This window comes from Epinephelus lanceolatus, chromosome 16 (assembly GCF_041903045.1).
Source record: "Epinephelus lanceolatus isolate andai-2023 chromosome 16, ASM4190304v1, whole genome shotgun sequence".
NCBI classification, from domain to species: domain Eukaryota; kingdom Metazoa; phylum Chordata; class Actinopteri; order Perciformes; family Serranidae; genus Epinephelus; species Epinephelus lanceolatus.
Genome location: NC_135749.1, coordinates 17,355,664 through 17,367,759, shown reverse-complemented (window position 1 = coordinate 17,367,759; position 12,096 = coordinate 17,355,664). Strand labels below are relative to the sequence as shown.

General features: G+C 42.1%; 1 protein-coding gene across 3 annotated transcripts; it reads right to left on the bottom strand.

Moving 5' to 3' along the window:
* Window positions 1–92: 92 nt before the first annotated feature.
* LOC117263310 (uncharacterized) lies at window positions 93–12,066 on the bottom strand. Of its 3 annotated transcripts, none has more exons than XM_033636562.2 (13): window positions 11,722–12,066; window positions 11,371–11,439; window positions 9,199–9,223; window positions 5,053–5,139; window positions 4,829–4,968; window positions 4,592–4,711; window positions 4,429–4,474; window positions 3,082–4,039; window positions 2,793–2,913; window positions 1,425–1,490; window positions 1,216–1,317; window positions 855–1,122; window positions 93–746 (listed from the first exon to the last, which is right to left on the bottom strand). In XM_033636562.2, the coding sequence occupies exons 1-13, from the start codon at window positions 11,776–11,778 to the stop codon at window positions 490–492; spliced, it is 2,316 nt and encodes a 771-aa protein (XP_033492453.2). In that variant the 5' UTR covers window positions 11,779–12,066; the 3' UTR covers window positions 93–489. The 3 variants fall into 3 exon arrangements, with proteins under 3 accessions (XP_033492453.2, XP_033492454.2, XP_078031609.1); XM_033636563.2 differs by having other exon boundaries at window positions 855–1,119; XM_078175483.1 differs by lacking the exons at window positions 9,199–9,223; window positions 11,722–12,066 and having other exon boundaries at window positions 11,371–11,440.
* Between the last annotated feature and the right edge of the window lie 30 nt (window positions 12,067–12,096).

Sequence of the window (12,096 nt, the reverse complement as noted above, 5' to 3'; positions counted from 1 at the left end):
CAATTTTTATATGACAGTTTTGTTAAATTACAGTGTATGGTGATACAGTAAATGAATGCTGCTATAATAACAGGAAGAGCTAATACGACGGATTAAGCACCAAAATGCTTTAATATTTTTTTTATTAAACTCCCTTAATGGACCACATGATTTACACATATCTGCGGTAAGTACCCTCAAAACATCAGTTACGTTCAATTAAATCAAATAGAACCTTATTACATTTGCTGCACAGTTAAAAACTAACATTGCAGTAAAATATTACAACTGGTTTATAACAGTGTTACAAAGAATTAAAAGACATGACAGCTGCAGTCGAAAAATGGTTTAATGTTTACATACACACTCAGTATTAATCATTTTTCAAGAACTAAATTCACAAGTGTCAAAAGCAAATAACCTAAAAAACAGACATGATGGGAGAAAATTTAACATCAAATTATGTCTTCAAATCAATAAGTTTATAGAACTTTTATGGAAATTTGACTATTATTTCCTTTTTACAAGTTCCAGGAGGGTGGAGGTGATTTTATCCAGGTTGGAGGAGTACTGAGGGCCCCTGTCCATCCTGGGTCCTCGTTCCACATGGAGCGGAGGTGAATAAGAGTGGGAGTCCAAAAACTCCTTGTCGGCAGGTTGGTAGTCACGAGGGTGCTTGGGTTCTTGAAACCTTTCAGGATAAGGGTCTGGCTCATCTGGACGGGTGATATGAGGCATCCGAGACATCCCGTGCTGCCCAAAAACGTCTGAAAGAAAAATAGGAAAAAGCTTGAATGAAAGGAAGTGGAAAAATGCAGCTTTATTCTGACAGAGGGAGTCAGAAGAATATCATACATTATACAGTGTGTATTTACCTTCATAACGGCTTCTGTTTGACTGTCTGCGTTCCCCATGTACAGGATGGTGGTATTCTGGGATGGTGGTATTCCTCTCGTCAGATATATGCTCATGCTGCTGCCAGCCTCTTCCTCTGTGATCCTCTTTAGAGTAGATGTCTTCGGCTTGTCTGAGGTCAAAATCTTCCCTGAGAGGTGTGTCATATTGGTGTCTTGGAGACAGCTTTGGGTCCGGGTTTAAGCTGTCGTAGTCTTTGGGGATGGCTGCTCGACCTTGGCTATTCTGCTACAGCAACAAAAACATGTTTCTTTAAATCATTTTGCAGTGCAGGGATTTTAACTACATGTTCAGATAGAAAGCGTGAACAGGGCAACATACCGCAGCTCTCTCCGATTTTTTGCTCTTGAATTCTTTCAGAAGGTTGCAAAGTTTGTTCTTCAGGAAGTCAGCCTCTTCTGCATTTTCAATTTCAATGTTATTCTAGTGAGCAGAGAAAAGGACAAAGTTAAGATGCCCCCTTCAGTGAACGGCTGCATGACAAACTCATCACTGCTACGTGAGTTTCAAATACAAATTCACAATCTTACCAGTATATCAAAGACGCCCCCTGACTCAGAGTCTCCTCTTTGGTAGTTTTCACTATGATGAGGGCTCTTAAAAAAAGACAACAGGTTTGACATCATTACAACAGTTAGTTACAACAACAGAAGACTGAATGTCCACATAGCGTTTTTATTTTCTGAGCACCCCCAACCATCCCGACCTTTTTCCTCAAGGGACCCCTTTTCTATCAATTTTTTTTATATCTTTAGCTGTATTCTTTTTTATTCTATGTTATATGTTTGCTGTTGTGTCCATGTATGTCTCACTATGGACCCTGAGTCTGAAATAAAGATATATATATAATGAGTAAACTGAAGACCCCTAAGTCACATATTTTATGGATATTCCATAATGTATTCAGTTCATATCACTAACAGTACAGAACAACTGATAAACTGTGCTATTTACCCAAACAGTGAATGCAATAACTGCAGGATGTTTGTGCAAAACAACTATTTGGATGAATTTTGAGCAAATTATTTCCTGTGAATATTGCATCAGAGATATTTTTGGAAACGTTTACATGATTCTTTGTTTTGTTGTTTTAAACAATCATACATACTTAATCAGCTTCTTTTTTGACAAACAGTGTTTCCTTCTTCTTGATGCTTGACCATTGTTCTATTAGTTTTTTGATCGTTTTAACTGAATACTTTTAATGTGCAACAAGGCTGTTTAGCAGAGAGTAAAGGCTCTGCGAATATTGCTTGTGTTCAGGTCTTCAATGTGCCCTTCTCCTATCAGGTTTCTAAAGTTTAAATCTTAAATAATAATCTAAACTTTAATTTTCATTTAGTTTTCCTCAAAGAAATTAATGAAATGTTCTGAAGCTTTGGCGACCCCTACTGGGGGTCGGGAAGCCCATATTTTTTCAGAGTGCTCCAACCTATTTGTGAGTCCGCTCCCAGCACCTCTAGTTGAAAATCTCTGAACTTTTCAGAAAGGCACTGGTGTTGTCACTGTCACTCCTTTACTGTCTATCCTGAGCTGTATGATATGGCAGTAAGAAACTATCACAACAAAGACAGAAAGACCCATTTGTGGGAGCACATCTGCCAGACACTGAATCAAGATATCGCCATAAAAACAAAACCCACACGCAGCTCTTCATGAGTTTTTCCTTATCCACTGAGAGGGTCCAAGGAAAGAGGGTGTCATATTTTGTAAAACCCTCTGAAAAATATGTGATAATAAAATTGAATTTAATTGACTTGAAAAGTGAAAAAAAATGCTGTAAGGACACACATCCTATGTGAGTGAACACATTTTTTAGATTAGTTAGAAGTATGACAGATTGGTAGGTTACTAGTTAATAACAACACATTATATAGCTACATTTTATGATTCACTACCTGTGATTCTGAGTAGAAGTCAGGATATTGTGGTCCTTGGCTTTCAGGTCTCAATGGTGCACTAACCGGTCGCAGACAACGGCCAAATTTTGGATTTGGAGGTCCATACTCATCACTGAACCTTAAAGCAGAAATCAAACATGTTCATAAACAACAGACATGATGTTAGAAGATAAAGAACCAAAGCATTCACTCAAACAATATAAAACACTTTTTAAGAAGGTATCAGTCAGCCTGTTTCAATGAGAGCAATCTTCATAGATAAACAACCAGATACAGGTTCACTCACATCTCCTTTGTCGTTTCCAGCTCCTCTACAGTGGCATCAGAGAAGCGACTCTTTCTTTTTCTTTTACCGTGGTCCTCATTGGCAGCGGGCCCTTTCAGGAAACGCCTGAATGGCTCCGGGATGTCAGATATGGCCCTGGTAACTTCCACTCGTCTCTGGGAGTTAAGGGGTCCAGTTCTGCTTGGTCCAGGGACGTTATCTGCCTCCACTTGATATGGTTCTTTCATCCCATGACAATAATCTTTGCTCGTACCAAACACAAGGTCACGCGACCGGTCACTCTCCACAGGTGTGGGAAAGCTCCTCCTGTTGGCCTCTGGTTCACTCGACCCCTGCCTGCTTGTTCTATTCATACTGTCATATCTACCAGGCTCCCTGTCCAGTGACCACCGCTGTTCATCATCTTCTGGGAAAACCGGCTGCGAGGACTGGCGCTCAGCAGAGCGAACTCGTCCACGCCGAACTTCCTCAGAGTAGAACTCCTTCAGTGGATCTCTTTCTGGGTAGGACCTTTTGTAAGGAGGAGCCTCTTCTGGGTAATACTCTACGGGGCCACGGGGCATCTCGTCCCTTGATTCATACGTGGGAACACCACCTGGCTTGGGTGTGGCTCTTCTTTGTGGATCTTCAACATATTCATCTTCATACTCCATACGATAATCAGGGTCCATATACTCTCCTCTGTATGAATCACTTTCCCTGTAATCTGCCCTCCGCGGCTTATCTTCCATGTGGTCATGGCTGTAAGTGTCCTGTCGCTGCTTTGGTCTGTCTCTGTCCAACATGTAAGGGTCTTCTGGATGGAATGAGGGTGTATCTGGGTATCCTGAGGAATACCTCCCTGGCTGAGAGTGCCTATCCTGATAGTTCTTGAGTTCTGGTAGAAGTGGCGGTAAAACTCGCTGGGTCGAAATTTTCGGGATGTTTCGGTCCCAATTTTGCTTCTGCCTTGGGGGAACTGGGGAACAGGAGTAAATACATATCTCCGGTATAATATAGTATTGTATAGGCTCACAATATTTTCTATCAATAGTACCTTACAGCTGTAGTGGCCCTCAACCATATGACTCGTAAACTGTTCAACTGCAGGTGAGATTCTTCTGACAAAGAATTAAAGGCAATAAACTAGATTGTGAATCTGAAATTAAGTATTGGTCAGGCTATAATTACTAATAAAAACATTTTTTTAAAAACTAACATCTATCCTTTTAAACTTTTGGTGCAACTCTGACTTGTTGACCCTGACAAGTGAAAAAACACAACATAAACACAGGAAATATTGTATGTAACCATGCCAGTGTCTTATCCGATATCTATTACTACTCAGAATTCACAGTATGATTGTACCTCTTGTGATGTTTAATCTGCCTTCTGTCCTCTTTTTCGGCAGTTTCTGAAAAACAAAAAAACAGTAAGCACAATCAACATATTATTCTCGAAATTAGGATTTTAAAAGTACATGTCTTAATCATATTCAACATGTCTGGTTACTGAGATCTGTATGTTTCACCGTTGGACATCCTCGTCCATCCTGTCTCTCTATAATCTCTGCTTTGGCTCGTATGATCTTTCCTCCGTGGGCTATTATTGACTGTTTAGTCCAGGTCACCAAGTCTGGCCGTTTAATCTCCTACATAAACACAAAGGAAAGGCATTCTCACTTTGTTTCGTCCACTAAATTTAAAAGCAGAAGCAGACACTCAAAAAGTACCACTGGAAATCTGTGACAATGTTCACAATGCTTTACCACATATCTCTGCCGGTGTTTGCGTCCAATCACATGACGGACCGTTTCTGAGAGGTTGGCGTTCTGATTACACAGCCTGCATGCGTATTTGGGGCCTGACTGTGGGTCACTACAAGGCAGTTCATCCAAAAAGTCCAAACCTGAGAAATGAAGGCAGTAAATTAGTTGGATTGGGATAAAATTTACATGGAAAATTGTTTAAAAATTTGTATCAAGTTATTCACCGATGATTGGCTCATCAAGCTTCATGTAATCCAAATATTGGACAATGTCCTCAAATATCGGGACACGTTGCTTTCTGACAGCATGCCCTGAGAAACCCAAACACTGGTAGTTAGAAAAGAGAAAACATTACAACAGAGAGGATTATTTTAAGATCACAAAGTATGTCTGTATATATGTACAATGCAAGGTCTAACTTAAGTACAAACACCAGTGCAATGTGCCATTACCTTCATGTCATTTATTTGTTTTAGGTATAGCTACAATTCACTGTATCATTGCACAAGAGTTTGCAAAATGAATTTCCTCAATATGCAGTTGATGTCACAACCATCTCCCTCAAGCCTAATTAGTGAATGATCCCATATTCCCTGCATATATGACAGACCAATAGCAGTAAAGGAGGTACACTGTGTTACTGTAGCTGCAGCCAAAAGGGTTTCTAAGATCATAAATCTGACTACTGCAAATGAGTAACCATACATGTATGATCTCCAAAGTTTCACCTTTGAACTTCAGTCCTCACATTCAGCTCTACTTACATCATCAAGGACGTCGTCTCTTTGAAACAAACATGGGGTGCAATCTTCTTTATCTCAAGATTCTTTGGTGGTGTTGTGTGAATCTCCTCAGGTAAAGAATTACTGACCAAGATGATTTTATGGTATATAAACAGTGACCAGGGAGGCATTACGACCTTGGTCTCCTGTGATGTTACTTACATTACCAACAGTAGAGGAAAAATAACTTTTTCCTACCATCCCAAGATAAATAAATTCCCAAAAATGGTTGCAAAAAATGTAGGTTTGCTCCAAGTATGAGCATGCCACAGTTCTTCGCTCAGTTTCAGCAAACAGAAGTCCACGTTTCTGTATTTGAACACATTGTTCAACGGGTAAAACTGGAACAGGCTTCCACAGGCTGCACATCAGCAAGCATGCACAGGAGTCTGAAAACATTTTGTGTCTGTTTCTTTTATACATGCGAGCGGAGCTGGGTATTGTTTAAAAAAAAACAAAACAGTACCAATACCAGTATCCTTAAAGTGATACCAATACCAATACAGTACTTCATTCAACACCCATAATGTGAATGGAGTGGCATGTAGTACAGCCATACTTTCGAACATTTCAGTGGCATCACTGCATGCTGCACTGCCACCTCCGTCAAACACACCGTACTTGACATCACCACACTACAGCCTGTATGGGTTGTGGCTGCTGCTGCGAAAGTGTGAGCTCCATGCCAGGGACAATTGTGAGAGTTTGCCCGGCTGCACACACATTGGCAGGGCTAACCGTTAGCATTGAATGACAAACGTTACCAAATGGTTAATAAAGGGTTTAATGACAAAGGTGAGTCGTTTCAGTGAGTTTGTTGTGACCTTTTAGTGGCTTGGCGTTGTATGTTGGCCACTGCTGCTGTGTTAGCTTGTGCTAACTGGGCAGAGTTGAACAGACCATGATGATTGCAGCTCTGGCAACAACCGCAACAGAAAGTCTGTAGTCGGGGATCAGACCCCTGGCGCAATAAGGATCGTATGCGGGTATCGTTTGAGTGGACACATTGCAATACTACTTGGTACTGGGTTATTTAGGTCGATACCTTTAAGGTAACAAGTACTCATGCCCAGCCCTACATGTAAGGAGCTGAACATACTTTTTCTTTTCTGTTTTGAATCCACCTCCCAACAGGAAGTTGGATTGAACTATCCACTTGTTTGATGTGCAGGACTGCACTCCATATGCTATGCACACTGGCATGCACTGGCACAAGCATCTGTGACTTACAGTTACCCTTAACATCCTTCTTTGTGTTGAACCACAGAGATGGTGCCGCATTTTGGTGCACTATTTATGTTCTAGCACCAATGATTAATGTAGCTGCTGAATTTGGCTACATTAAGTGTTTGGGCAGCCGTGTAGGCACATGTGGGCCCGTGCTGCCCAATTTCATTCAAGTGACACACATTTGAATGATGAGTCATTGAGCAACATTTCTTTTGACTCAAAGGACACCAGCAGTGGGCACACTCTCAATTAGTGGGCAACCACAGGTCTCAAATCAAACTCAGAAGAAGTTTGTCACTGATGAACGTAGCCAACTTGTGCGGATTTAAAACTGTACACATCTCCCTGTGCAGAAAGCTAAACAGGGATCTTCATATATATTTTCAGACCGCACCATTAAGAAAATGAGGGGCATTCTCAAAGCCTGCCAGTTGTGCTCAGAAACTCTAAACTGACCAAACAGGCCACACAGCAGAGGAGGCTTCTCACCGGCCCAGTTCAGAGAGAGCCAAGCCCAGCTCACCTGCTATCCAAGTCCCTTGCGTCGTTGCATCTGAGGCCGCATCCAGACAAGGTGATGGCTCTATAACCATTCTCTCCTGCTGGTAAATGCGTGAGCCGGTCAGCCCAAATTGAAGTCATTCGTACGCAATCAGTGACTGATTACTATACAAGAGATTCGCAGAAGCCCAGTGCACATTGGGATCACAGCAGAAGCCCCTGAGCTTAAGGATTTTATGCACCACTCTCATGACTCAGCTACCATGGGCAATCATCTCACTGCTCATGACACAGTGGAATGCCTGTCCTCCACCATAAACAACTGGCCATCCATGTGAACATTTGAAGTGACAATCAGCTCTACTCAGCTGTGTTCTGGCTAGCTTTGGCCAGTTTCAGTACCCAGAACTATGTGCCAGTTCTGTACATAATGTATTACAAGACTTGCGTTAGTCTGGCAATCACATGCGGATTGACACAGCCGTTGGGCACTCTTCTCTCTGCAAACTGACTGAGCTGCATATCAACATCTTGTTCCAAAAATACTGGCATTAATCTGCTGCTATAGTAGCCTGCACTGGGAAGGTTCTCCACAACATTTGGTAACCTGACAACAAAACTTTTCTCCAATTCAGCCACAAGAGCATTTGGGCCCTGACACACCAGGCCAACGGTCAGCTGTTGCTCAGTGTCGATGTCGGGCTGTTGGTGAGCATCTGTGAACCTAGTTTTTGCATTGTGTCTGGCACCGTTGGCACTAGTCAGCTCTTGTTGGCCCCTGTGGACTTTTTTCAAACAATTCAGTATGCTGAATCTGCGTTAAGACAGCAGAGCACATCTGAATGAAATCACTCAGATTGGCAATTCAGCTATGTGCACGACACGAGAAACCAAAGTGAGGAAAGCAAACAGCAGATAAAGTCAAGAGGGTGTGAGATCAAAACAAACGTGTTATATTAGGTAAGATTCGTTTTTTTAGCCACTGAGCTCTTTAGCAGAAACAGTTCAGAATTATTTTTCATGAGTACATGGTAAATATCCTTTGTTCTTTCAGCATCGGGTTGTGTTGCTAATGTGCTAACTGGTTAACTGGCATCTTGAAGCCATCCTGTTGGTCTTCCAGTTCCCCTTTTATAATGATGAATACAGAATATCACCACCTGCTGCTATGGAGAGTTATTTTCTGTCACACAGGCACATAATGTACGTGCTAGTTGGCCATTGGCTTGTAGTCTTTGCCGCGTATTCAGGTGCAACTTTTTGGCCTATGCACAGGCGACCTGAGGCAACGTAAAAGCCAGCCTTTGTCACCACTGGTTCTTTCATGTTTTCGGTTTCAGTTTGGTGCGTCTGGGCCTTTAGTGAGGTCCAGCACTGATGTTGGGCCTGGCCCATAGTTGGCATTCCCTTTAATCTCAAACTTGCTCAGTGGGTTGAGGTCAGGGCTTTGTGCAGGTAAGTCAAGATGCCCCTTAACTGGAAGTAAGGGGCTTCAGCCAAAGCATGAAAACAGCCGCAGACAAAAAGTACATCAAGGTGTGTAGACATACTTTTGGCTGTACAACGAAAAGATCAAGATCGGAATTTGAAGTTCTTTTTATCTGCTATAAAGCACAGGCACATATTTTCAATACAGTACGATAAGAGTCCAACCGACGACGTGTCCTTTGACTTGATTTAAGTTTATATCCATTCTTAGAAGATCACAGCCCTTAATGGATCTCAACTAAAATGCTGTCCATTAAAATTGGGCTGTTACCTTTGTGGGTGGACTGAATTACCTGCCAGAGTAGACAGCAAATATACTCAAGGCCAGAACAGATCAAAATGACAAGGCTGAAGATGAAGTCTACTTACCTGAAGCAACAATGGCATCCTCTTTCTGTCAGGAACGAAAGGAAAGCAATAAAAATTGAGTCAATCAGTGCTGGGTAAACAAGACACTGGTTCACCACTGCTACAAACAGAGAAAGGGTTATATAATGGAAACATATTTTCAGAACATAATTGTTGATCAAAACCACAGCTCACTTGAGGTGCAGTAAAGGTTTTTGTTAATTATTTCATCATAACTGCATTTCTTAAGCTGCCTTCCCCAGAGAAGGCTTTATTACCTGTTTCAGACCACAATTAATGTGAAAATGGATGGAGAGAGAAGCAGAATGCAGTTTTCCTTAACTCGTCCAAAAGATGTGGCTCAATGATGAGGCAACTTTTGCTTCCGTGCATTACTACAGTGATTGTGTGTTGGGCAGTTAGCTCTGCAAAAATATGGCTGACCACACACCAGCACTGTGTCTGAGCGCATCCAGTGTAGACACTGGCCAAGGACGGAAGCTCCTGTAGCTGCACAGCGTGGATAACGTGTTAGCATCTGTAATACTCAGTTTTAAAGGTTTTGTCCATGTTTGCTTAATATTTGTCTTCCAAGCCTGACTCTCCAGCAGCACAAAGTGAAAGTATTGAGTCAGCTGTCAAACCTTTCCACCAACACATAAATCTGTAGTGTCTTGTGATTGGCTCCCTCGCAGAAGATGACCCTCGCAGAAGATGACCTCTATGTGACACCACTAAAGCACCTGCCAACAGGTCTCTCAAGAAATACTGTTCCACAGAATGACGGAATAAGATCATTTGACCAGATGGCCAGACTCCATTTGAGATAGTTTTCAAGCTCAAATCATCCCAATATTCGTGTATCCAGGATTTCTGGTTGTCATTAATGAAACATCAACCACCATTCCTGTAGTGCGGTGTAAGAAACATCCGTAGCAAAAAGCTGCATTGTTGTTGCCTTGAGTCTCACTAGTTGACTGGTGTGGACCAAGAAAAGTGCAGGTTAAGCTATATGAGAAGACCTCCAGAAAACAATAAGCTGCTTTAGAATTGAAAGGAAACACTTGGTGATGCCGAGCAGCTGCACAGCACGTTTTTCAAAAACAGGAAACCTGCTGCTCCTGCAAAACATTGTGTCCGTTACAACTCGTCCAAATGTGACTACTTTAGACATTCATTCATTTTCTGTAATCACTTATCCTCTTGAGGGTCGCAAGGGGGCTGGAGCCTATCCCAGCTGACACTGATCGAGAGGCAGGGTACACCCTGGACAGGTCGCTAGACTATCACAGGGCTGACACATAGAAACAGACAACCATTCAGACTCACATTCACACCTACGGGCAATTTAGAGTCATCAATTCACCTGCATGGACTGTGGGAGGAAGCCGGAGTACCAGGAGAAAACCCGTGCTGACACGGGGAGAGCATGCCAACTCCGCACAGGGGGACTCCCCCATCCTGGCTTCGAACCAGGAACCCTCTTGCAGTGAGGCGACAGTGCTTCACTACTTTAGACAAGATAAAGAAAATGCAGATCAAAGCGTATAGGTCAGCTTGACCTTAATATGTTAATGTGCTGCTCTTTCATGTGCCATAAACTTACTGCAAGGTGCACTCTTCAAAGACACGGCACTCCTCCAGACTGGCCAAGATGCAGACTTTATAACAGTTGCTTGTTGCTAAAGAAGCGACTGAACACTTCACAGTTAATCAGTCATGGTAGCCAGGGTACACCATGAAAGCACATGAACAGGATGCCGATGTGCACAGAATTCCTACTTCAAATCTGACCAAGAGGAAATGTGGACACCTTGTTTGTTTTTGTCCCAGATCTGGTACTTACTGTGCCACTGTATTATTTAACTTTGGCATACCAAGATGCAGCGTTTGCCTGACAGAAGTAAGGTCTCATGATGTACAAGCGGTCAATAAATCAGAGATAAAACACTGGAGAGGTCTTTGAAAAGGCCCTCAGATGTTGCAAAGCCTGAAAGGATAGTGAAATATCACTTTTTGATGCTCCTTGTTTCCTGCCGTGTAATCCTGAACCTGTGAATGAATAAAAAGTGACCATGGCAAAAAAAACTTGACCATATATTAATGGGTCTGTATCATTGTATGTTTTAGCTAGAGTAGTAAAAACTCCACAGACTGCATAGTTTTTCTGCAGCAATAAATGGTGCTGTGTACCTTTATATGTCCTGGTGTAGTCAGGTGTATCTTGTACAGGGTCTCTCCCCTTATGGATTTATCACAGACCTAGTTTCAAAGAGAAAACATGAATCAATGAGTGTCACAGCTGAGTGTGATGGTATGATACACAGTCAGCTGCCATTATATTAGGTATTCATAGCCTAACTATCATCATACATATAAATGAGGTGAACAGAATATTAGAAACATCTATTTGTATAACGCAGCAGCTGCATTAGATATAGCTTGGTTTAAGGTCACACACTAAAGCCAACGTGAAAGCCATGCTACATTTCTCAACCAACCTCAAGAGGTGCATGTAAGCAAACGTTCACTAGCTCAGCTTACCGTGCATTCAATAAATTCATCCTCTTCTTCGTACGGTGTTTCGAGATTGCTGTCCATTGTTGGATGTTTTATGACTCGCGTTAACGGTCAATTCCCAAGAAACCGCTAGTAAGTTAGCTAACTAACTAGCAAGAGCAACCAAGCTAATGCTAACGTAGTTAATACTTTAATGGATATTGGCTAGCAGTTCGTGCTATCGTGCTAGCTTTCTACCGAATTAGCGTTTGTGTTGCTATATACTTTGAGTGCTGTATTGTCTTTTGCTGCTTCTGTTTACAACGAAAATTGTAAAAGAAATGCTAATGAGTACTTCCTGTGTGCTTGTGGACAGTTGCCCGCAGGAAACAAGAGCGGGGTTATGGTTCCGCTCCCGTT